Genomic DNA, 25,730 nt, shown 5'->3' with positions numbered 1-25,730 from the left:
TTTTCAGTGGTCCATTACTTTCAGGAACAAGTGACATAACTGGCTTTTCTAACCCAGAGAAACTGTCAGAGACCTAGACAAAATGAGAAGACAGAGGAATTTATCTCAAATGAAAGAACAGGATAATGCCACAGGGCCAGAGATCTAAGTGAGAGAGAGAGAAATAACGTGCCTGATGGAGGATTTAAAGCAGTGACCATAAGGATGTTCAGTGGACTTGAGTAAAGAATGGAAGACATCAGTGAGACCCTTACAACAGAGATAGAAGAGTTTAAAAAGAATCTGAGATGAAGAGTGCAATAAATGAAATTAGAATACAGATCTGGAATATTCTCTAGACTAGATCATACATTAGGCCACAAAACAGGCCTTAGGAAGTACAAAAAAATTGAAGTCCTACCATGCACCTTTCCTGACCACAATACTATGAAACTAGAAGTGGACTACAAAAAACCGTCTGAAAAGACCACAAATACATGGAGGTGAAATAACATCGTACTATCAATGTGTGGGCCAACCGGGAAATAAATGAAGAAATTTCAAAAGACATGGAAACAAATGAAAATGAAAACACAATTGTCCAAAACCTTTTTTTAATGTTTTTTTTTAATATTTATTTATTCATTTATGATAGAGAGAGAGAGACAGAGGAGGAGGGAGAAGCAGGCTCCATGCCGGGAGCCCGATGCGGGACTCGATCCCGGGTCTCCAGGATCACGCCCTGGGCCAAAGGCAGGCACCAAATCGCTGCGCCACCCAGGGATCCCCCCAAAACCTTTCAGATGCAGCCAAACTGATTCTAAGAGGGAAGTATATATAGCAATACAGGCCTACCTCAAGAAGCAAAAAAAAAAAAAAAAAAATCTCAACACAAACTAACCTTACACCTAAAGAAGCTAGAAAAAGAACAACAAATGAAACCTAAAGCCAGCAGAAGGATGGAGATAATAAAAATTAGAGGAAAAATGGGGGTCCTGGGTGGCTGAGTTGGTTAACTGACCAACTCTTTGATTTTGGCTAAGGTCACGTTCTCAGGGTCCTGGGATTGAAGCCTGCTTCAGCCTCCAACCTCAGTCTACTGGTGGATTCTCTCTCTCCCTTTTCCTTTGCCCCTCCCCCCCGCCCCAATAAATAAATCTTTAAAAAAACATTAGAGTGGAAATAAATGATAAAGAAACTAAACACAAATAAAAATAGAACAGATCAACAGTAGCTGGTTCTTTGAAAAATTTAATAAAATTGATAAGGCTCTAGCCATAGTTCTCAAAAAGAAAAGGGAAAGGACCCAAATAAAATCACACATGACAGAGGAGAATAACCAACACTGCAGAAATCCAAACAATTATAAGAGAATATTATGAAAAATATATGTCAACAAATTGGACAACCTAGAAGAAATGGATAAGTTCCGAGAAACATATAAATTGCCAAAACTGAAGCAGGAAGAAAGTAGAACAGAATGCTAACCAGCCAAGAAATTGAATCACTCATCCAAAAACTTGGAACAAACACAAGTCCAGGACCAGATGGCTTCAGAGTCCAATTCTACCAAGCATTTAAAGAAAGAGTTAGTATGCGTTCTTCTCAAACCGTCCCATAAAACAGAAGAGGAAGGAAAACTTCCAAATTCATTTGATGAGGCCAGCATTACCCTGACACCAAGACCAGATAAAGACACCACAAAGAGAATTACAGGCCAATTTTCTAGTGCAAAAATCCTTAACAAAATAGTAGCAAACTGAATCTAACAATACATTAAGAAAATCACCGCCATGATCAAATGGGATTTATTCCTGGGTTACACGGGTGATTCAGTATCTGCAAATCAATCAGTGTGATGCACCATATTAATAAAAGAAAGAAGAATCATCATCATTTCCATAGATGTAGGAAAAGCGTTTGATGAAGTACAATATCCATGCATGATAAAAACCCTCCACAAAGTAGGTTTAAGAGGGAACATACCTCAACATAATAAAGGGAATATATGAAAAAATGCACAGATAATGTCCTCCTAAATGGGGAAAAACCAAGAGAAAAAGTTCATGTCTGGTGTTGTTGATGCTGGCTGTTGCCTAGATTTATAGTTAGGGCAGGCAGCCAAAATGCTTACACTGGCACACCTGGACTCTCTTTGTGGCCTGAGCCTCCTCACAAGAGGAGGGGCTAAATTCCGAGTAAGCAGGCTGAGATACAGAACAGGGCAGAAGCTGTGTTGCCTTTCGTAGCCTAGCCTTGGAATACACACAACATCACATTGACCATATTCTGTTCGTTAGTAGCAAGTCACTAAGGTTAGCCCACGGTCTTTTTGTTTTGTTTAGTTTTAATGGAATACTGGAACACCTATGAACACATGAAGAACGCAATTTTTAGTGTAATTTACCCACTGGCCACAGTGTTCTATATTCCTTTCACATGAAAAATGCACTCACCTCCTCCCAGTACCTCCGACAAATCTCAGTTATCATGGCATCGGGTTCAGGATGGAGTCCAAGATCTTGCCATCTTAATCAGGTGCAGCGGGGATAAGGTGCCAGGGTTATGTTGTCTAAATTTTAGTCCCTGGAGTGCAGGTTCTCTTAATAGGAATGAAGACTTGAGAATTAAAGAGAACAGTTCTCTACTATTGAAAACACAACATTCTGGTTACTTGCTAAAGACTCTTCCATTCAGAAAGAAGATGGAAGTCACACTAGACCATAGCAGGTTTGAAATGCAGCCTGATGCATGCTGTCCATTTTTCAGTCAGACTTAGTCTGAAACCATGGAAATTTTTCTCCATGGCTCTTTGCTGTCTATCCTCTCTGAGCTCTTGGTTCTGTCCAATGACCTGTGTTTGCAGTTGTGTTTTCAGCCTGCTGCCTCCCTGTGGGGACTTCTAAGACCCAAAGGCCTATTTTCAGTCCGTGCTATCTAGGTCTCTTTTAGTCCAAGCTCGCAAACAGTGGTTTTGATGCTATAATTTTCTTAACTTCTTGAGTTTTTCTGTGAGAATCAATGGATTGATTTTATGTCAGTAGAAAAGCCAGTCTCGCAGATCTTTTTGAGATAAACTTTTCAACTGGGCTCTCCTGTGAAGCTCATACTCTTAAGATCCTTAAAAGAAATTTGAGGCATACCTGAAATCCTTCTGAGGTCTTAACAAAAGTTTTTATAATCTTGGCTTCATCCATAGGCCATGTTTTCCTGGATTTGCTCTTGACCCAGGATGCAATTCTTTATTTTAGCATTATTTGACATTTCAGCATATGGAAAGGCTATAAATGTGGACAAAATATTTGCACCCAGTTTGTCTGGGTCTTTCATACTGCATAGACCTTGTTTAGTTTATCTTTTGTGTCCCGTTTTACTTTCAAGTGGTTTGTGGCGCAAGTTCCTTTTCCTCTAGTGTCATTTTCTTCACTTGCCTGGAACCTTTACTGTCAGCCTCTTCAAGGGCCATCAGGTTTCCATTAACAGTCTGTTGGAAGCCCTTTTGGTTTTCATTCTTACTCTTCCCTACATCCTTTCAGTTTCTACCTACCTCTCGGTTCAAAGGAGGTTCAGGTTTAAATATTTTAATGTCAGCACCCCATGTTTAATATCAGTTTCTGTGCCAGTTATTTATTGCGGCATCATAAACCACCTGAAAACCTAGTTGCTCAAAACAGCATTTATTTGGTTCACAAGTATTTAGTTTAGGCAAAGCCGAGTAAGGCCAACTCATTTCTTCTTCATTTGGTGTCAGCTGAGATGACTGGAAGCTGGGGACTAGAATCATCTAAAATCATGTTCATGCAAATGTTTAGCTGTTGAGGCTGGCTTTTGGCAAGGACGTTAGCTGGGTCAGTCTCAGCTGAAATGTCTACATGAAGACACACCAGGTGGCCTGGGCTTCCCACAGCAGCTAGATTCTAAGGGTTAGTTTCCCTAGAAGAAGAATGTCAATGGAAGCTATATCACATTTTTTAACCTAGCCTTAAAAAAATCACACAGCAGTTCTGCCGAATTCTATTCACTGGAAACCAATTACTAAGGTCAGCACATTTTAAGGGGTGGGATTATCATGGGAGAAGTGTCAAAAAATTTATAAAACCACCACATCCACTTACCCTGTCTTATCAATCATATCCAGAAGAAAGAAGTTCTTCCCAACTCAGAATCACTGAAACCCTGTCAGGTTTTTCAGTGGTGGTTTTTGGTGCTTAGTATGTTCCCTTGTTTTGTGGGAGTAACAGAGGATTATAAGATAATACTATTCAATTAGGCGGGTTTTTTTTTTTTTTGTCCGAAAGTATAAGTTTCATCTCACTAAATTTTTATACTGAGAGGTGTGGTTTCTTAATCCTGAGAATCATTTCTCCTGGGAATGCAATTCAAATTAATGTAAATCATTTGTAATTCAGAAAAAGGCTTGTGGCTTAGAATCAGTATTTATAGATTCAATAATTAGAGTCTTATTTTCAAGGTCTTCTCTTAGGAAGCATTTATTGGTTCAGACCTACATAAGTCAATATGATATTACTAAAACTTTTTAAAAATTAATGGGAGTATTCATTGGGACACTCGAGTGGCTCAGTGGTTTGTGTATCTGTCTTTGGTTCAGGGCATGATCCTAGGGCCTTGGGATCGAGTCCTTCATCGGGCTCCCTGTGGAGCTTGTCCCTCTGCCTATATCTCTGCCTCTCTCTATGTGTCTCATGAATAAATAATTTTTAAAAATTATGGTGTGTTAGGATAGGGGAAGGGGCCAGAGACTTTCTTTTCTTTTTTAAAATTTTATTTGAATTCAATTTGACTATATAAGAGACTTTATACTAAGAGGTGACTTACAGTTATTTTATGGAGGAAAGATCTGAAGCAGTCATAGAAAAATACATAAAATGAAGTACAAATGTTGTGTGGCAAAGACAATGATAGCAGAGATCTTTTTTAATAACTCCTAGTGGTTTTAACACTGTTCTTAATTTTCTAAGTGCTTCAGGGTTCCACATTCTAAGACTCTACTACAATATAGATTATATTTTATTGCAAATGAATTTATTTTAAAATGGGAGCACCTGGCTGACTCAGTCAGTAGAGCATATGACTCTTGATCTTGACGTTATGAATTCGAGCCTACGGTTCAGTACAGAGACTTAAACATAAAATGTTTTTTAAAATGTTGGTTATAGTTTTGAGTTAAACTAATTTCATTCCATTTCCGAACTGTATTGTTCTATTCATGCAGATTGGTGATCTTAGAGCAAGATTGGAAACTGAATCTTCAAGATGTATAGACCTGGATGCAAAAAATCAAGTTCTTCAACAGGAGTTATTATCTATGAAAGCAACAGAGAGGGAATGTGAAAAACTAAAACAGATTAAAAAGAACTTGGAAGAAAAAGTAGTAAACCTCAGAAGTCATGCAGAAGTCAATGTGGTACAAGGCATTCAAGTAGAAAAGTATTATAAATGGGAGATTGACCAGAGAGTAAGATTGATTGTAGAAGAAAGATTAAAAGAAGTCAATCTATTTTTCCAGGTTAGTTTATTGATCTGTGATATGCTTTCATTTATTTCATTACAAATTACACTTTGGTTATATGCATTGTGTAGGTTTCCTCTGCTTCCTTTACAGCAATCTGTTTGGTATATTTCTGGAGGCATTCGTTCCTCCCTGTAAAGATTTCAGTTTTCATCATTATTCTCACTAAATTGATCTTTCAGAATGATTTATGACCAGTATGTATGAAACAAGACTATTTTTTTGAGATTTTATTTATGTATTCAGGAGATACACAGAGAGAGGAAGAGAGAAGCAGAGACACAGGCAGAGGAAGAAGCAGGTTCCATGCCAGGATCACACCCTGGGCCGCAGGCAGGTGGTAAACCGCTGAGCCACCCAGGGATCCCCTGAAACAAGACTATTAAGAGGAAAAGAAAAAATTGTGATTTAAAACTTTTACCATGGGGAAAAAAATAAAATAAAATAAAACTTTTACCATGGAGATTCCTGGGTGGCCCAGTGGTTTTAGCACCTGCATTTGACCCAGGGCGTGATCCTAGAGTCCCAGGATCGAGTCCCACATCGGGCTCCCAGGGTGGAGCCTCCTTCTCAGCCCGTGTCTCTGCCCCTCTCTCTCTCTCTCTGGCTTTCATGAATAAATAAAATAAAATCTTTAAAAATAAATAAATTTAAAAAAATAAAACTTTTACCATGGAGTATCTAGGTGGCTCAGTTGGTTAAGCAGCAGACTCTTGATCTCAGCTCAGGTCTTGGTCTCAGGTTTGTGAAATCAAGCCCTGCATTGGGCTCCATGTTCCATTCCTAGGTTATTCTTCCTTTTTGAAGATTTCATTTATTTATTTATTTCCTTATTTATTTATTGAACATGAGCAGGGGGATTGGCAGAGGGGGAGAGACAGAGAGACAGAATGAATCCTGGGTAGACTCCATACTGGGTGCGACACAGGGCTTGGCCTCAGGACCTCTGACTGAGAACATGCTCTGAGCAGAAATCAAGAAACAGGTTATTCTCAAGTTGTATTATGCACTTTTTAAAATTTTTAATTGATTCTCTTGTTCTTTGAAGTATCAGATTGCATGAGTACTAATATAAGAATGATTAAACTTTATTTTTATCATTCAGATTCAATTCAGGTGACATTGGTGATAAATATTTTACACTTCAGCTTTTTTTTACACATTTAAAATTGCTCTCTGAATCATTGAGTCCCAACTGAAGGAAAGAAATATACTATAATTACTCAAGTTTTAGCTGTTTTAAAACTGTGCTTTTAATTTGCTTTAGAGACAAGCAGCATCTCAAGAAAACTTAGAGCAGTTAAGAGCAAGTCATGATGCTTCAATAAGAAGTCAAGTGGCACTCAGAATTAAAGAGCTGGAATCTGAACTTCAATCCCAAATAAGAAATTCTCAGGAACTTAAAATAGAATTGGAAAAGTACAGGCAACTCTACCTAGAAGAATCAGAAATGCGAATGTCATTGACAAAAAAACTGAGCAAGTAAGTTAAAACAGAATCAATGAAAATAGATTTAGCTTATTGATTTGCCTCTAAAGCATAATTTTTATGGAGATGGGTTCATGAGATTAGTAGGAAGTGAAAGCCAACTGGATAGTATAATTTTGGAAAATAACGTTTGTAAGTAAACTTACCATTTTATGTTCATCCAGGATAGTTTGCCTCTCTCCTCTTTTTGTGTGTGTGTGTGTGGGGGGTATATGATTTTACTTTTTCCCGTTAATATTTTCAGTTACTCTATCTTGTTGTCTTTACAAACTAATTGTTTAAAACTTTATAATTTAGACAGCATATTATTTTTTTAAAGTTGATATATTTTATTTAACACAATATGTCAAAAAATATCCTTTCAACTTGTGATCAATATAAAATTATTACTGAGATATTTCATATTTTTTTCATTCGAAGTCTTAAAAATCCAGCATGTATTTTACAATTATGGTATATTTCAATTAGAACACTAAATTTTCATTGGGAATACGTGTCTATATTTAAACTTCATAAAATTTATAGTGGAAAGAGCAGATTCACATACCTGCATCTTTACAACCCTACTTAAAAGGTTTTTTGTTTTGTTTTGTTTTTTTTGGAGTTCAATTTGCCAACATGTTGCATAACAATTTGCCAACATATTACATAACAACCAGTGCTCATCCCGCCCAAGTGTCCCCCTCAGTACCCATCACCCAGTCACCCCAACCCCCTGCTCACCTCCCTTTCCACCATCCCTTGTTTGTTTCCCAGAGTTAGGTGTGTCTCGTGTTTTGTCACCGTCACTGATATTTTCACTCATTTTCTCTCCTTTCCCTTTATTCCCTTTCACTAATTTTTATATTCCCTAAATGAATGAGACCATATAATATTTGTCCTTTTCCGATTGATTTATTTCACTCAGCATAATACCCTCCCCTCCAGTTCCATCCACATCGAAGCAAATAGTGGGTATATAGACAGCATATTACTATAAAATTTTTTGTCAGAATTACCCTAAATAGAAATATTAATGAGTTCATTTTTGGAAGATTACACCTTTAACCCAAAAGATCAAGTGCCAATAGTATACAGGTTGGTAAATTAACTTTCTTGATTGTGTCTTTGGTATTATTACTAGAGAGCCTGAGGGTGGGGGAAACCTTTGTATGTTTTCTACTTTATATAAAAGTATACATGTGAAACAGAGAAAGATTCACACTGGGGTGAAAGGCAGTATAAATCCCAACGTGGCTAAAAATAGCATCATGGTGGGCATGAGGGGGTGTGTGGAAGACAAAAAGGGCAGATTCTACTTCCAGGGCCTTGGTAAGTGTGTTATCAGCTAATTGCCTCTGGAGCTGTTTCGGTCCTTCTGATCACTGCTCTGCCATCTACCTGGCCCCTAGAGGTTGTTGGTCTGAGGTATTCCTCGGTGCGAAACCCTCAATTTCTCTGAGGCAATGAGTAAAATGTACAAGAGTGGTGAAAGCACATCCTTGAAAATGTCTTTGAGGGATGGTTTATTTTTATGTTCAAACTGGTTTACTAAATACAAATATGTGTAACGGCATTCTCCAGAATCTTGTAATTACAGCCATTCCAGAAGGTAGCAAGTATTACCTGTCAATCCATGTACATCACTGTCAGCCATTTCTTTCCCTCCCCTAATTTGAATTTCTTGTTAGTTAGTTATCCCTGGAATCATATATACTCCTTTGGAATAATTTTAAACCTATAAATATATGTAGTAGCTCTGCTCTGTCACATTTTCAGTGTTAAAACACTGTTTACTGGCACATTCTGTTTGCTATTATGGAAACTTAAAAAAATGCAGGTCATGCAGGAATGATTTGGGTAGAAATAAAATACTAAGCACTTGTGTTGTGTAATCTTCACAGGACTAATGAGAGGCTGGCAGATATCACTACCAAATATCTGGTGGAGAGACAGCAGAACAGACCTTTCCACAGCACTCTTACTATGGGACCAGTCTTGGAAGGGCCTTCTGTTGGAAATTTGACTAGTAGTTTACTACTGGATAGAAATGTTACTCCAAGAGAAAATGTAATGATTCCTACCTCAAGGCCGCAGACTTCAGTTAGCAGCATTGAAACTCACTTGTTCAAGGTTAGTTATATTATCTTTCTTTTCTTGAGTTTCAGATTTCCAATAAAATTTTTGTTTTTAATTTGGTGAAATTCTGAGTTAACTGAATAATACTCATTAAGTAAAAGTTATACTGGTTTGTGCTAATAAGGAAATGGGACAGAAATTTTATGGTATTTTTTTAAGCTCCTGGAGCTCTTATTGTCAAGAGATACCTATTATTAACTTTATTCAATAAATACCACTAAACTGACACATTTTATCTTCTTATTTTTTAAAGATTTTATGTATCTGAGAGAGAAGAGAGTGTGCCCATGAGTGGGGAGAGAGGTAGAGGGAGGGGGAGAATCTCAAGCAGGCTCCCCACTGAGTGTGGAGCCTGACTCAGGGCTTGATCCCATGACTCCGAGATGATAATCTGAGCTGGAATCAAGAGTTGGATGCTTAACCAACTGAGTTCCCAAGGCACCCCCAAACAGACCCATTTCCTTGAAAAGCTATGTTAAATTGGATTTTGGAAAGTAAATATTATTACCTACTAACCCAAAGTACACTTAGATGCTTTGACTTATTCTCTGATTAGCAATAGTTTATAATATGTTTAAAGTTTGCTGTAACCCAATTTTCCACCCCTATGCATAAGTGAATGATTAGAATCCAAACGCTTAACCATGTAGGGATATTTATGATTTTAACGATTCCACGGTAAGTCCTTTTTATGAATTAAATAAACTTGTAACACTAAATTGATAGTTCTATGTTTTGGGGGCACCCGTATGACTGAGTGGTTTAGCATGTATCTGCCTTTGGCTCAGGTCATGATCCAGGGGTCCTGGGATTGAGTCACGCAACAGGATCCCCATAGGGAGCCTGCTTCTCCCTCTGCCTATGTCTGTGCTTCTCTCTCTGTACTTTTTATGAATAAATAAATAAAACAGTTTAAAAAATGTTGTAAGTTTTGGCATTTTCTTACATGAGAGCACATCCCTAATTGCTTTCTTATAACACCTTTTTTTTAACTTATATTACTTCTATTTCAATTTTTATAAAATGGCTTGCTGAGCAACTGTAGAGATTTTCTAAATAAGTAAGTCAAAGAAATATTTGATTCTTTCTTTTCTTTTTTTTTTTTTGTTTTGAGAGAGAGAGAGAGAGAGAAAATGAAGGAAAGCAAGCAGGTGGTAAAGGGCAATGGGAAAGAGAGAAGAGAGACTCTTAGGCAGGCTCCATGCTCAGAGTGGAGCCGGATCTCATGACCCTAAGATCATGACCTGGGCCAAAATCAAGATTCTGACACTTAACTGACTGTGCCACCCAGGCACCCCACAAATAATTGGATATTTCAAATGAAATTCACATATATTTACCTTGATGCCATCACTTGAATGATTGATGACTAAGATGGCAGTGATAGGGAGCCTTTAATAACAACCCATTTCCATTATGTATCATTGTTGTTAAAATACCCATTTCAATCAATGCACATAGGCTTATGATTTTGATAGTATATTCGTGGTTTTATTAATGTAGAAAAATGTAGCATAGACTCATGTTAAATGAAGCCTTAGTCTTGTTCTTTCATTCGACTTCCTTGTTTTCTTGCTCTATTCTCTTCTGATTCAATGACTTTTAGTATTATGTTTGGATGCTTTTCTTCCTTTTGTGTATCCGTTATAAATATTTGGTTTGTGATTACCATGAAGTTCATATATAACATCCTGTGTATGTATAGCAATCTCTTTTAAGTTGATGGTTACTTCAGTTCAAACAGATTTTAAAAACACTGCATTTTTACACTCTGCCTTGTTTTATAAATTTGATGTCATAGTTTACACCTTTGTATTTTGTGTATCCCTTAACTAGTTACTGTAGATATAATTGATATTATTCCTTTTGTCTTGTAACCCTCATACTGGCTTTATAAAAATGATTGGTCTATTACCTTTACTGTATGTTTGTTTTTATGATAAAACTGTCTCATTATTTTCTTATTTCTAGTTATGGTCTTTCTTTCTTTCTTTCTTTCTTTGAGAGCAGAGTGAGTGAGAACACAAGTGAAGGGGAGGGAGGGGCAGAGGGAGAGGGAGAAGCAGGCTCCTCTCTGAGCAGGGAACAGGGAGTCCCTTGCAGAGCTTGATCCCAGGGTCCTGGAAGACTCTTCACTGACAGCCGTCCAGGTACCCTGGCCTTTTCTGATTAAAGAAGTCCTTTTAACATCTCTTATAAGACCTATTTAGTGGTGATGAACTTCTTTAAGTTTTGTGTGGGAAACTCTTTATCTTTCTTTCAGTTCTGAATTATAAACCTGCCAAAAATATCCTAGGTTTTTTCCTCTTAGCACTTGGAAAATATCATGCGACAATTTCTTTTCTTTTAACTTTCTTTTTATATGATAAATTTATTTTTTATTGGTGTTCAATTTGCCAACATACAGAATAACACCCAGTGCTCATCCCGTCAAGTGCCCCCCTCAGTGCCCATCACCCATTCACCCCCATCCCCTGCCCTCCTCCCCTTCCACCACCCCTAGTTCATTTCCCAGAGTTAGGAGTCTTCACGTTCTGTCTCCCTTTCTGATATTTCCTACCCATTTCTTCTCCCTTCCCTTCCATTCCCTTTCACTATTATTTATATTCCCTAAATGAATGAGACCATATAATGTTTGTCCTTCTCCGATTTTTATTGGAGTTCAATTTGCCAACATTTAGCATAACACCCAGTGCTCATCCCAAGTGCCCCGCTCAGTGCCTATCACCCAGTCACCCCAACCCCCCGCCCACCTCCCCTTACACTACACCTTGTTCATTTGCCAGAGTTAGGTGTCTCTCATGTTTTGTCACCCTCAGCGATATTTTCACTCATTTTCTCTCCCTTTATTCCCTTTCACTAAATTTTATATTCCCCAAATGAATGAGACCATTATAATGTCTGTCCTTCTCCGATGGACTTATTTCACTCAGCACAATACCCTTGAGGTCCCTCCACGTTGAAGCAAACGGTGGGTATTTGTCGTTTCTAATGGCTGAGTAATATTCCATTGTATACATAGACCACATCTTCTTTATCCATTCATCTTTCGATGGGCACCGAGGCTCCTTCCACAGTTTGGCTATTGGGGACATTGCCGCTAGAAACATCGGGGTGCAGGTGTCCTGCCGTTTCACTGCATCTGTATCTTTGAGGTAAATCCCCAGCAGTGCAATTGCTGGGTCGTAGGGCAGGTCTATTTTTAACTCTTTGAGGAACCTCCACACAGTTTTCCAGAGTGCATGCCACAGTTTTGGCTGAAAAATCCACTGATATCCCTGTAGTGGTTCGCTTTGATATAACTAATTGCTTTTCCTTTCCTTTCTTTTCTTTTCTTTTCTTTTTTTCTGCTTTTAAGATTCTCCTTTTCTCTTTCATTTTTGACTTGTTATTATGTGTCTTGGTGTGAAACTCTTTGGGTTCCTTTTATTTGGGACTGGCAATGCTTCCTGGGCCTGGAGGCCTGTTTTCTTCCCCAGGTTAGGGAAGTTTTTAGGTATTCTTTCTTCAAATAAGTTCTTCACCCTTTTCTCTCTTCTTTTTCTGGGACCTCTCTAATGTGAGTTTTATTATACTTGATGCTATTCCAGAGGTCCCTGTATCTTAATTTTTCAAATTATTTCTTCTTTTTGCTTTTCAGCTTGGATGATTTTTACTACCCTTTCTTGCAGATTGCTGATCTGTTCTTCACATCTTTTAATCTGCTGTCGATTGTGTCTGGTGTATTTTTCATTTCAGTTATTGTATTCTTCAGCCCTAATTGGTTCTTTTGTATATTTTCTCTTTGTTGAAGTTCTCACTGAATCCGTCCATTCTTCCAAGTTTGCTGAGCATCTCTGTGACCATTACTTTGAACTCTTTATCAGGCTGACTCCTTATCTCTGTTTCATTTCGTTATTTTTCTGAGGTTCTATCTCGTGGCCTTGTTCTTTCATTTAGAACATACTCCTCTGTCTCCTCGTTTTGTCTGACTTTCTCTGCTTGTTTCTAAAATTGTTCTTTCCAACTTTTCCCTCTTCAAAATATGTTGCTTTGAACAATGAATGTTAGTTATAAAGTCAAGCAAGAAGAAACATTTTTCAAAGTATTGTCTGGTCATTTCTCTCATTGGAGCTGTGGTGGGGTAGGTGGCAGAGGACAGTGCTCTTCTTTTTCTGAGTTCAGAGCACAGGAGTCAGGCAGATGGAGTTAAACTTAGTAGCCTTTGTTACTAATACATGCTAACAGATTGGAGGATGTGGTTTGGGTGGGTATGTAGCCACAGTGGGCTTCCCAATTCTTTATCCCAAATTAGGCACTTCCCCACACAGTTGTAAATGGAGGAAACAAATGTTTGATGCCCATCCCACGAAGATGAGAGCAGACCTGAATTCATGTTACCATGGGTGAGCACATCTTTTCAAAAAAGAGATTTGGAATCTCCTAAGCACTGCCTAGTGCCTTCTCCCCAATTCACTCATTAGGCAAATCTCCCTTCCTGCTGTGAGGAAGGTAGAGATAAATCCACTTGTGGGTAATGATGGTTTACCTCTAATTTCTGACTGGATTTAAATTAAAGTTAGTCCTGTCTTTTGTACATACCAACTCTCATAATGATGAGAGGTTGGACAGAGCATACTAGGTGGTAAAGAGAAGTCTGTTTTGTGTTTAATAATCCACAACATAGATAACTCATTTGTTGATTGATTTTGGTAAACCAAGTTTTATCTGGAGGAAAAGAATAATTCTTTCCAGGAAGAGTTTCCTCCATTTCAGCCTCTTTGGTTCAACTAAAGATTTTCTCCTTCAAGTTCCGTGTCTTGTGGTTTAAAAAATTTGTGCTTATAAATGCAGTCTATTAACTGTTCCCAATAGGAGTAAAGATCATTTCCATTGCTGTATTTTTATTCATAAAACATTAAAATTTATAATTTAAATTACACTTTAGACTTTAAAATTTATAATTTAATTAGAAAGCTGTTTTGTGCCTCATGCCTAGTCGTTATTGAGCCACATGACAAACTTTTATGTGTTCATTTTCAGTCAGTTATAGTTAAAAATGTAGGTATTTTTCCTGAAGATGATGAAGTAACTGGCATAAAAACTCTCAGCTCAGGAGGACCTAAAGCACATTCCTGGCCTGCAACTCTTTGGTCTTTTGACCTGAGGCAAACTGCAATCTTTCTGAGGCCTTCTTGTCTCTTATGTAAAATTAGGGACTTTGGGATCCCTGGGTGGCGCAGCAGTTTGGCGTCTGCCTTTGACCCATGGCGTGATCCTGGAGACCCGGGATCGAATCCCACATCAGGCTCCCAGTGCATGGAGCCTGCTTCTCCCTCTGCCTGTGTCTCTGTCTCTCTCTCTCTGTGACTATCATAAATAAATAAAAATTAAAATAAAAAAATTAGGGACTTTGACTAAATTAGTGACTACCTTTTGGAAAACAATATTTTTTTCAAAGAATGGAACTTAATTTGTTTTTGTTTTGTTTTGTTTTTTTGTTTGTTTCTGTTTTTGCATTAAACTGTATTATACAAAACCGAGACCAGTGGAGCTGTGTAGCTAAAAGAGAGATGAGACTACAGCTGGAGACTTTTGTCCCTCAATCCTACAGTATCCCCAATGGAACCTTAGATTTCTATGATTGGTAGTTTGGAAACAAACTGTTATGAGAAAATCCTTCTAATTAATGAGTCTTCGAATTAAAATTTGCTGATACGTTGTTTTTATGTGTATAATTTTCTTACCCTCTTATGTTTTTGATAAATGGAAAAGTATAAATAAAATTGCAAATATGTTCTCTTTATTAATGGATTGCAAGCTATTTCTACCATCTAACTCAATTCTCACCTGGAAATAAACCAGGGTCACAGAAGCAAGTATTTAGGAAAAGACTTTTGGCGAAAAGATCATTATATTCCTTTGATCATTCCTTAAGGAAATGAAGGCAGGCACTTAAGTGACTGGGCCACCTAGGCACCACTTAGTACCGTACTTAGACCCTATTTTGGGAATTCAATGAGAGGATGCCTTTTATAAGAAATAAGAGCATTCTAGATGGGAATATTTGTAATGCACATTTGATCCTTGACCAACATGGAATTGAAGCTGCAGGTCTAGTTAGCCTACACATGGACTTTCTTGGCTGTTGTGTTGTACTGTATTTTCTCTTATGTTTTTCTCAATAACCTTTTTTTCTCTAGCTTACTTTATTTTAAGAATATATTATATAACACATGTAATGTACAAACCATGTATTAATGGACTGTGTTATTGGTAAGGCTTCCCATCAACAGTAGGCTATTAGTAATTAAATTTTGGGAGAATCAGAAATTATACAGAGTTTTGACTGCACGGGGGTAAGTGCACCTAACCACTGTGTTGCTCAAAGGTCAACTGTAGTCTGAAATATTCCTAAATATTTCATAATTAAGTAGATAATGATAACTATAGTAAGTCAGGTGCTTCAAAAATTGGTCCTAATTCATAGAAAGGAAACAAAGTTACAGTTAAAATTTCTTTTCCTTGTTTCTAATTCTAGAAACGTATCAATGCGAAACTAAGTTGGAAAACTAGTGCTAGCTTATATTTTTTCCTTTCCTGAAGCAGATTTTCTGAAATCTCTGTGTTCACATGAAAAGAAGTACATCAGTCATCATATAGATAACAAAATAGTTTTACTCAATATTACCGGGAGAAATTCCACATGACTTTATGTAGTCCCACTTCCATTGTTTTATGTATTTAAGAGTCTGTGCTGAAAAATAGAGCATACAACATACCTCAAGATTTTGTTGAGTGCAAAATCAAAAGTGCAAAAGTGCAAAAGTGGAAAGTTCATTCGGAGGAATAATTTATTAAACAAATGATTAATCTCTCATAAAGGGCACTTTTTCTGAAAATCACAAACTATTAAAGTGTAAAATGACTCTTGTTTACAATTTTGTAACAGAAGTTACAAAGATCCTTCAGAAGTTATGTATATTCTTTTATTTCACATTCCTAGCTCCATTGGTTTCTTTACTATTTTTTATTTAAATTCAATTAACTAGCTTATAATGTTATGATATATATATCATGCCCGGAGCCAAAGGCCTACTCTCAGCCACTGAGCCACCCAGGGGTCCCAAGATTTCATTATTTATTGGCTGAGTAATATTCTGTTCTCTCTCTCCCTCCCTCTCTCTCTCTGTCTAATAAATAAATATGATACTTATTTATTTATATCTACATCACATCTTCTTTATGCATACCTCTTTCAAAGAACATCCATATCTCTCAGGTTGGCTATTGAGGATATTACTGGTATAAACATATGGGTGCAGGTGCCCCTTTGGATCCCGACCAAAGTGATCTTCGGGATTCATACCTTCTAGCGCAATTGCTGGGTTTTACATAGGTAGCTCCTTTTTCAACTCTTTGAGGAACCTCCGGTACTGATTTCCAGAGGAGCTGCACCAGGTTGTATTCTCACCAACATCATAAGAGGATCCCCCTTTCTCTGCATTCCCGCCAACATCTGTCATTTCCAGACTTGCTAATTTTGGCCATTATGAAAGGTGTGAGGGGGAAACTCACCGTGGTTTTGATTTGTATTTCTCTAGTGCCAGCTGATGTTGAGCATGTTTTCATGTGTCTGTTGGCCATATGTATGTCTTCTTTGGAGACATGTCCTTTCATTTCTTCTGCCCATTTCTTCATTGGGTTATCTTTCTTTGGGTGTTGACTTTGATCAGCTCTTTATAGACTTTGCATACCAGCCTTTTATCTGATAAGGCATTTGCAAACACCTTCTCCCATTCTGTCAGTTGTCTTTTGGTTTTGTCAACTATTTCCTTGCTGTGCAAAAGCTTTTTATCTTGATGAATTCCCAGTAGGTCATTTTGGCGTCTGGTGACATGTTCTAGCAAGAAGTTGCGGCAGCCGAGGTCACAGAGGTTGCTGGCTGTGTTCTCCTCTAGGATTTTGATGGATTCCTATCTCACATTTGGGTGTTTCATCCATTTTGACTCTATTTTTGTGTATAGCATAAGAAAATGGTCCAGTTTTATTCTTCTACATGTGGTGGTCTGATTTCCCACACCATTTGTTGAAGAGACTGCTTTGTCTCCATTGGATTTTCTTTCCAGTATTGTTGAAGAGGAGTGGACCATAGAGTTGAGGGTCCACTTCTGGGTTTTCTCTTCTGGGCCATTGATCGACATGTCTGCTTTTGTGCCAGTACCATACTGTCTTGTTGATCACAGCTTTAAAATAGAGCTTGAAGTCCGGCTTGTAATGCCACCAGCTATGGCTACCTCTATCAACATATGTTTGGCTATTCGGGGTCTTCTAAGGTTCCAAACAAATCTTACCGTTATTTACTCCAGCTGTATAAAAGGAGTTGGTAGTATTTTGATAGAGATTGCATTGAATATATAGATTGATGGAGCTAGCATAAACATTTTAACAATATTTAATTCTTTCAATCCATGAGCATGGAATGTATTTCCAGTTCTTTACACCTTTCTCAATTTCTTTCCAGAATGTCCTGTCATCTTCAGAGTATAGATCCTTTGTCTCTCTGGGTAGGTTTATTCCTAGGCATCTTATGGTGTTTGCTGCAATGGTCAATGGAATCGACTCCTCAGTTTCTCTTTCTTCCATCTCATTGTTAGTGTATAGAAATGCAACTGATTTCTGTGCATGGATTTCCTATCCTGCTGCTTTGCTGAATTCAGGAAAGGGTCCTAGCAACGTTGGGGTGGAGTCTTTTGGGTTTTCCACATAGGATATCATGTCCTCTGAGAAAAGTGAGAGTTTGAGTTCTTTTCTGATTCAGACGCCTTTTTATTTCTTTTTGTTGTCTAAATGCTGAGGCTATGTCGAACAACACTGGTTGTCCAGAGAGTGGACTTCCCTGTCGTGTTCCTGACCTTAGTGGCAAAGCTCTCAGTTTTTCCCCTTAAGAATGGCATCAGGTGTGGGCTTTTCGTAGATGGCTTTTATGATATTGAGATATGCTCCCCCCCCTCCCTGCACTGCGAAGAGTATTGATCCGGAAAGGGTGCTGCACTTTGTCAACTGCTTTTTCTGCATCTCTTGAGAGGATCCTATGGTTCTTATCCTTTCTTTTATTTCTGTAGTGTATCACATTGATTCATCTGCAGATGTCGAATCACCCTTGCAGCCCAGGCATAAAACCCACTTGGACATGGTGAATAATCCTTTAATGTACTGTTGAATCCACCCAGCCAGTGTCTTGGTGAAAATTTTGGCATCCATGTTCATCAGGGATATTGGAGTGTAATTCTCCTTTTGGGTGGGGTCTTGCTCTGGTTTTGCGATCAGAGTAATGCTGGCCTCACAGAGAACGCTGGAAGGTTTCCCTTCCATTTCTAATTTTTATAAACAGCTCCGAAGAATAGATTAATTCTTCCTGGAATGTGTGGTAGAATTCTCCTGGGAAGCCACCTGGTCCTGGACTCTTGGTTGTTGGCAGATATTTGATGACTGCTCCCATTTCCTTGCTGGTTATGGGTCTGTTCAGGTTTCCTGTGTCTTCCTGTTTCAGTTTTGGTAGGAAGGGATCCATTTCTTCCAGATTGCTTAGTTTGTTGGCATATAGTTGCTCAGAATGTGTTCTTATAGTTGTCTGTATTTCTCTGGTGCTGGTCGTGATCTGTCTTCTTTCATTCATGATCTTATTTCCCCAGATGTGGTTTTCTTTTTTAAAATTCCCCTGGCTATTCTGGGTCTTCTGATTCCACACAAATCTTAAAATAATTTGTTGTAGCTCTCTGAAGAAAGTCCATGGTATTTTCATAGGGATTGCATTAAACGTGTAAATTGCCCTGGGTAATATTGACATTTTCACAATATTAATTCTGCCAATCCATGAGCACGGAATATTTTTCCATCTCTTTGTGTCTTCCTCAATTTCTTTCAGAAGTGTTCTATACTTTTTAGGGTATAGGTCCTTTACGTCTCTGGTTAGGTTTATTCCTAGGTATCTTATGCTTTTGGGTGCAATTGTAAATGGGATTGACTCCTTAATTTCTCTTTCTTCAGTCTCATTGTTAGTGTATAGAAATGCCATTGATTTCTGGGCATTGATTTTGTATCCTGCCATGCTGCCAAATTGCTGTATGAGTTCTATCAATCTTGGGGTGGAGGCTTTTAGGTTTTCTATGTAGAGTATCATGTCATCGGCAAAGAGGGAGAGTTTGACTTCTTTGCCAATTTGAATGCCTTTAATGTCTTTTTGTTGTCTGATTGCTGAGGCTAGGACTTCCAGGACTATGTTGAATAGCAGTGGTGAGAGTAGACATCCCTGTCTTGTTCCTGATCTTAGGGGAAAGGCTCCCAGTGATTCCCCATTGAGAATGATATTTGCTGTGGTCTTTTCGTAGATGGCTTTTAAGATGTTGAGGAATGTTCCCTCTATCCCTACACTCTGAAGAGTTTTGATCAGGAATGGATGCTGTATTTTGTCAAATCCTTTCTCTGCATCTAAAGAGAGGATCATATGGTTCTTGGTTTTTCACTTGCTGATATGATAAATCACATTGATTGTTTTACGAGTGTTGAACCAGCCTTGTGTCCCGGGGATAAATCCTACTCGGTCATGGTGAATAATTTTCTTAATGTACTGTTGGATCCGATTGGCTAGTATCTTGTTGAGAATTTTTGCATCCATGTTCATCAGGGATATTGGTCTGTAATTCTTTTTGGTGGGGTCTTTGTCTGGTTTTGGAATTAAGGTGATGCTGGCCTCATAGAACGAATTTGCAAGTACTCCATCCCTTTCTATCTTTCCAAACAGCTTTAGTAGAATAGGCATTGTTTCTTCTTTAAACGTTTGATAGGATTCCCCTGGGAAGCCATCTGGCCCTGGACCTTTGTGTCTTGGGAGGTTTTTGATGACTGCTTCAATTTCCTCCCTGGTTATTGGCCTGTTCAGGTTTTCTGTTTCTTCCTGTTCCAGTTTTGGTAGTTTGTGGCTTTCCAGGAATGCGTCCATTTCTTCTAGATTGCCTAATTTTTTGGCTCCGTTCTCTTTTTGATATGTCTGGCCAGGGGTTTATCGATCTTATTAATTCTGTCAAAGAACCAGCTCCTGACTTCATTGATGTGTTCTACTGTTCCTTTGGTTTCTATTTCATTGATTTCTGCTCTGATCTTTATGAATTTTCTTCTCCTGCTGGTTTTAGGCTTTAATATTCTGTTCTTTTCCAGCTCGTTTAGGTGTAGGGTTAGGTTGTGTATTTAGGACCTTTCTCATTTCTTGAGAAAGGCTTGCATTGCTATATACTATCCTCTTTCCATGACCTTTGCTGCATCCCAAATGTTTTGAGCAGTTGTGTTTCCATTTTCATTTGTTTCTATGAGGTTTTAAAATGTGCCTTACTGCCCCAGTTGGATTCTTTAACCTCTGTGTATTTGAATTCTTTCCAAATTTCCTGTCAAGATTGAGTTCCAGTTTCAAAGCATTGTGGTCTGAAAGTATGCAGGGAATGATCCCAGTCTTTTGGTACCAGTTGAGAGCTGATTTGTGACTGAGTATGTGATCTGTTGTGCAGAATGTTTGTTCCATGTGCACCCGAGAAGAATGTGTATTCTGTTGTCATAGGATGGAGTGCTCTGAAGTTATCTGTGAAGTCCATTTTGTGCAATGTGTCATTCAGAGCCCTTGCGTCCTAGTGGATCATCTGCTTAGATGATCTGGCCATTACAGTAGTGTTGTGTTAAAGTACCTACTATTATTATATGACTATCCATGTGTTCCTTTATTTTTGTTATTAATTGCTTTATAAGGTGGCCTGGGTGGCTCAGTCGGTTAAGGCTCTGCCTTTGGCTTAGGTCATGTTCTCAAGGTCCTGGGATCAAGCCCTGATCAGGCTGCCTGCTCAGTGGGGAGCCTGCTTCTCTCTTTCTTGCTGCCACTGCCTGTGTTCTCTGTGTGTGTGTGTGTGTGTCAAATAAATAAATAAATGAAATCTTAACAGAAAGTTGATTTATATAGTTGGCTGCTCCCACTTTAGACACATTAAAACTTATAATTGTCCAATTTTAGTTTTGGATAGACCCTTTAATTATGGCATAGTGAGTTTCTTCATCTTTTGTTGTTGTTTCTTCTCTTAATGCAGTCTTTGGTTTAAAATCCAATTTGTGGGATGACCAGGTGGCTCAGTGGTTGAGCATCTGCCTTCGGCTCAGGTCATGATCTAGTCCCACATCAGGCTCCCCGCACGGAGCCTGCTTCTCCCGCTGCCTGTGCCTCTGCCTTTCGCTCTCTGTGTGTCTCTCATGAATAAATAAATAAAATCTTAAAAAAATTCAATTTGTTTGATATAAATATTGCCACTCCAGTTTTTTTTCATGTCCTTTAATATGATAAATGGTTTTCCACTCCCTCACCTTCAATGTGAAGTTGTCTTTGTGTCTAAAATGAGTCTCTTTCAGATAGCATATCAGTGGGTCTTGCTTTTTTTTTATCTACTGTGATACCCTGTGTGTTTTGGTTGGGGCATTTGACTTGTTTACATTCAGAGAAAGGATTGAAAGATATGAATGTAGTGCCATTGTATTATGTGTAAAGTCCGTGTTCTGGTCTGTGTTACTTTTGGGCTCTCTGTTTGCTTAAAGTTTCCCCTTTACCACTTCTTGCAAAGCTGTTTTAGGGATCACAAATTCTTTTAGTTTCAGTTTGTGCTGGAAGCTTTTTATCTCCCCTTGTATTTTGAATGAGAGCCTTGCTGGATAAGATTCTTGGCTGTAGACTCTTCTCCTTGAGCACCCTGAGTATATCATGCCAGCTCTCTCTGGCCTGCTAGGTCTCTTTGGATAGATCCGCTGCCAGTTGAATATTTCTCTCCTTCTTGGTTCAGGGCCTCGTGTTCCAAGCTGCTTTCAGGATTTTCTCTTTGGGTCTGAAATTTGCAAGCTTTGTTATTATATTGGAGATATTGACCTGTTTTTTATTGATTTTGAGGAAGGTTCTCTGTGCCTCCTGGCACTTGAGTGCCTGTTTCTTTCCCCAGATGAGGGAATATCTCTGCTATAATTTGCTCAAATATGCCTTCTGCCCCCTCCTTCCCCTCTTTTTCTGGGATCCCCATTATTCTAACATTGTTTTGCTGTGTGGTACGAATCATCTCTCAAATTCTCCTGTCATAGTCCAGTGGTTGTTTCTCTCGCTTTTCCTCAGCTTCTTTATTCTCCATTGTTTTGTCTTCTATATCACTACTTCTCTGTGAAGCCTCATTTATCCTAGCAGTTAGAACCTTCATTTTTGATTGCATCTCACTAAGATTAGCCTTTTTTATCTCAACTTGATTAGATATCAGTTGTTTTATTTCTCCAGAAAGGCATTCTCTAATGTCCTCTGTGTTTCTTTTAAGCCCAGCTATTATCTTGATGGTCATTATTCTGAACTCTCGCTCCAGCCTCTTCCTTCTATCCATGCTGATTAGGTTCCAGGCAGTCAGTACTACCTCTTGTTCTCTTTGTGGCGGTGAGTTTTTCCATCTTGTCATTCTGTCCAGAGAAGAAGAGATGAGTGAGAGAACAGAATAGAAAAATATCAAGAATGACCCCAGATAAATACATGCTAAACAAATCAGAAGAGACCCGAAGCCAATTTAAAGGTTAACAAAGGAGATAATAGAATTAGAGAGATCAAGAGAGCAGAGCAGTACACCGATACTATGTGAATTTTGGTCTTTTTGTTAGGAAATTGCATCCCCAAATGGTTAAGAGGAAACCTTGTATATATACAAAAATAAAATTAAATACAAGGAAAGTCTAGAATGTAAGTGTAAAAATGGAAATTAAAAGTCAAAATAAAAAGGATATTATCAGCCAGTTGAACAGAACAGAGCAATATACTATATCATAAGTTTATTTTGGTCTGTTTGTTAGAAGAAACTACATCCCAAAATTGTAAAGAATGAAAAACTTCATTATATGCAAAAATAAAATTAAATGCAATGAAAGGATAGAATGTAACTGTAAATATGAAAATTAAGATAGATTTTAAAAATATTATAATCAGACAGATGAAGAGAATAGAGCAGTATAGTAGATTCTGGTTGTATTTTAGTCTATTTCTTAGAAGGAACTACTTCCCGAAATGGTACAGAAAGAAAAACTTCAATATATACAGGAATAATATTAAGAGCAGTGAAAGGATTGAATGCAAGTGTAAAAAGGTAAATTGTAAGAGTTGATAAATGAAGAAAATGGTTGAAAGCAAAAAGAAAATTAAAATAGAAAGACTAAGGAGTCATGAGAAATAGCCATGAGTTCTGTATACTGTTTGCCCCTAGCACTGGAGTTCTGCAGCTCTGTATGATGAGTAAAGTTGGTCTTAGCAGGAAGTTGTTGCTGACCTCCTGAGGGAGAGGCCTGTTGCACTGATTCTTAGGTGTCTTTGCTTAGGGTGGGATTGCACCACCCTTGCCAGGGGGCCAGGCCAGGTAAGCAGCTCCAGATTGCTCTCTGTGGCTTTTGTTCCCTGAAGGCTTTCTGGGCAGCTTTAGAGGATGAGAATGAAAATGGTGGCCTCCTAATTTCCAGCCCTGGAATTGAAAGATCTCACTCCCTACTGTGTCTCCCTGGTTTCTGTCTGCACTCTGTATTCACCCAGCCTGTGACCAAGCATTTTTATCTCAAGCACAGACCCCCTTTCGATTTTCCAAACTTTGCAGACCCCTGTAGCTCCCATTCACACTGTGCCTCTGGGGGGAAGGAGGAGGTCTTGCCCAGTTTTTCCTGCTTGGAAAGTGGTCACCTGACTGTTCCTCGGTTTGGGGTTTATGGCAACACTGAGCTGAATGCCCACTCCTGGGCTCACTGATTGCAACTGGCTTCCCCGCTCAAACGCCTTGGCAACTGCCATACTCAGGCGCCGCCCCCATTCCTTCTGTGACCCCGCCCCCCCAGGGATCCTGAGACCACACTGTCCGTCCCACTTAGGATGCTGCCCCCCGTTGCCACCTGAGCATCTTTCAGACAGGGATGTCCTCACTGGAACAGACCTCTTAAAAGTTCTGGTTGTGCACTCTGCTGCTATATCACTTTCCAGGACTTGCCTTCTGGCTTCCAGAGGTTCCCTGCCGCCCTGGTTTAATCTTCTCATATATGCCTCTGATTCATTTCTCCACACCTCCTACCTTGCAGAAAGCGGTCGCTGTTCTATTTGTAGAATTGCAACAATTCTTTTCTTGGATCTCTGTCTGAGTCCACAGGTGTTCAGAATGATTTGATACCTATGTAGCTGAATCCCAGACACCAGACAAAACTAGGGTCTCCTACTCCTCCACCATCGTCCTCTTCTTCCAGAAATTCTGTATATTCGATTGATCAATATTAATTGTACTTTTTATTAGAATCCTCTAAACAGCATTATAGGTTTCTTCTCAGTTATCCAGATTAAAATAAGTAGGGATTTATTTTATTTATGTGATTAGCTTTCTATTTAAGCAAATTGTAGCTTTTACTTTCTAAAAGTATCATTTCCAGACCACGTTTCATAAGCAAAATAAAATTCCTACAATAATGTCTCTTGTTTAACTTGAACATTGTAAGTAACGTTTAACTTATTTCAGATGCAGCAGATGTTGGAAGACAGTATAATCAGAGAACTAAAAGAAGGTATGTTGCCAAATTCACAAATTTAGATGGTCATTAATTTCTGAAATAAACCACAAATAGTAACTGGCATCCCTTCCCCTTGTTAAAATTTTGTCTAGATATATCTAATAAAAAATGTAAAACATAAACATAGTGAATAAGAGACTTATTCCTCATTTGGTCATCGTGTTTCATACCTTTTTTATTTTTATTTTTTAAGATTTTATTTATTTATTCATGATAGCCACACAGAGAGAGACAGAGAGGCAGAGACACAGGCAGAGGGAGAAGCAGGCTCCATGCAGGGAGCCCGACGTGGGATTCGATCCCGGGTCTCCAGGATCGTGCCCTGGGCCAAAGACAGGCGCCAAACCGCTGTGCCACCCAGGGATCCCTCATACCTTTTTTAAAAACCTGCAGCCTGTATGCCTGTTAGCACTTTTGGCTGTAATCTTCCTTCACTTGTGCCATCGCTATGGAACTGTCAATCTGAAAATGTGGGCGTTCTCAAATTCTTGTTTCTGCTAGTGGTAGAAGACCAAACAGACCAGACTTGTCTCAGTAATACTTAGTTAAGCAATTATATAGTTCATATAGCTGTCCCTTGACAGGTGACATTTCAATCTCCAGCCACTGGTTTTGCCATTGGGTAAAATTCCAGGTTTCTTAGCATGGAATATAAGCACCCAAATCAATTTGGTTCTTGCCACATTGGTGAGCCTTCTCTGTCGCCATTACCCTACTCTGCTGCTTTGCAGAGAGTAATCTTTCAGGTATCAGCCTTCCTATTCCCTCCACAGAAAAGCAGACAATATTGATAGAAAACCAGGATGTCCCTTCTGTGTGTTCTTATAATGTCTTGTTTTAAACCTGCCATGATATATTTGACTCTAGATATTGCCTGTTAGATTTTTCAGTTGATAGTATATGATTGTTCAGGGGTGGACTGTGCCATCAGCTTGCAATCTCATCTTGTAATGAGAAAACCAGAAGCTCTAGTGTTTATCCACAGTAGTAATTA

The 25,730-nt window shown here is 38.5% G+C and overlaps 1 protein-coding gene across 13 annotated transcripts in view; it reads left to right on the top strand.

Annotated features, from left to right (window-relative positions):
- LOC144313594 (ankyrin repeat domain-containing protein 26-like) overlaps positions 1–25,730 on the top strand; it is a 149,958-nt gene that overhangs the window by 99,189 nt on the left and 25,039 nt on the right. For 7 of the 13 annotated variants that reach the window (XM_077896525.1, XM_077896524.1, XM_077896530.1 and 4 more), the window contains 3 exons: positions 5,213–5,506; positions 6,777–6,991; positions 8,881–9,109. In XM_077896525.1, coding sequence (XP_077752651.1) covers positions 5,213–5,506; positions 6,777–6,991; positions 8,881–9,109 — 738 coding nt within the window. Of the gene's footprint in view, positions 1–5,212; positions 5,507–6,776; positions 6,992–8,880; positions 9,110–13,409; positions 14,901–24,684; positions 24,731–25,730 lie in introns of those variants that run through there. The other 6 variants (XM_077896527.1, XM_077896528.1, XM_077896526.1 and 3 more) reach the window with 4 other exon arrangements.

This window comes from Canis aureus, chromosome 5 (assembly GCF_053574225.1).
Source record: "Canis aureus isolate CA01 chromosome 5, VMU_Caureus_v.1.0, whole genome shotgun sequence".
Lineage (NCBI taxonomy): Eukaryota > Metazoa > Chordata > Mammalia > Carnivora > Canidae > Canis > Canis aureus.
This window is presented reverse-complemented; position numbering and strand designations above follow the sequence as displayed.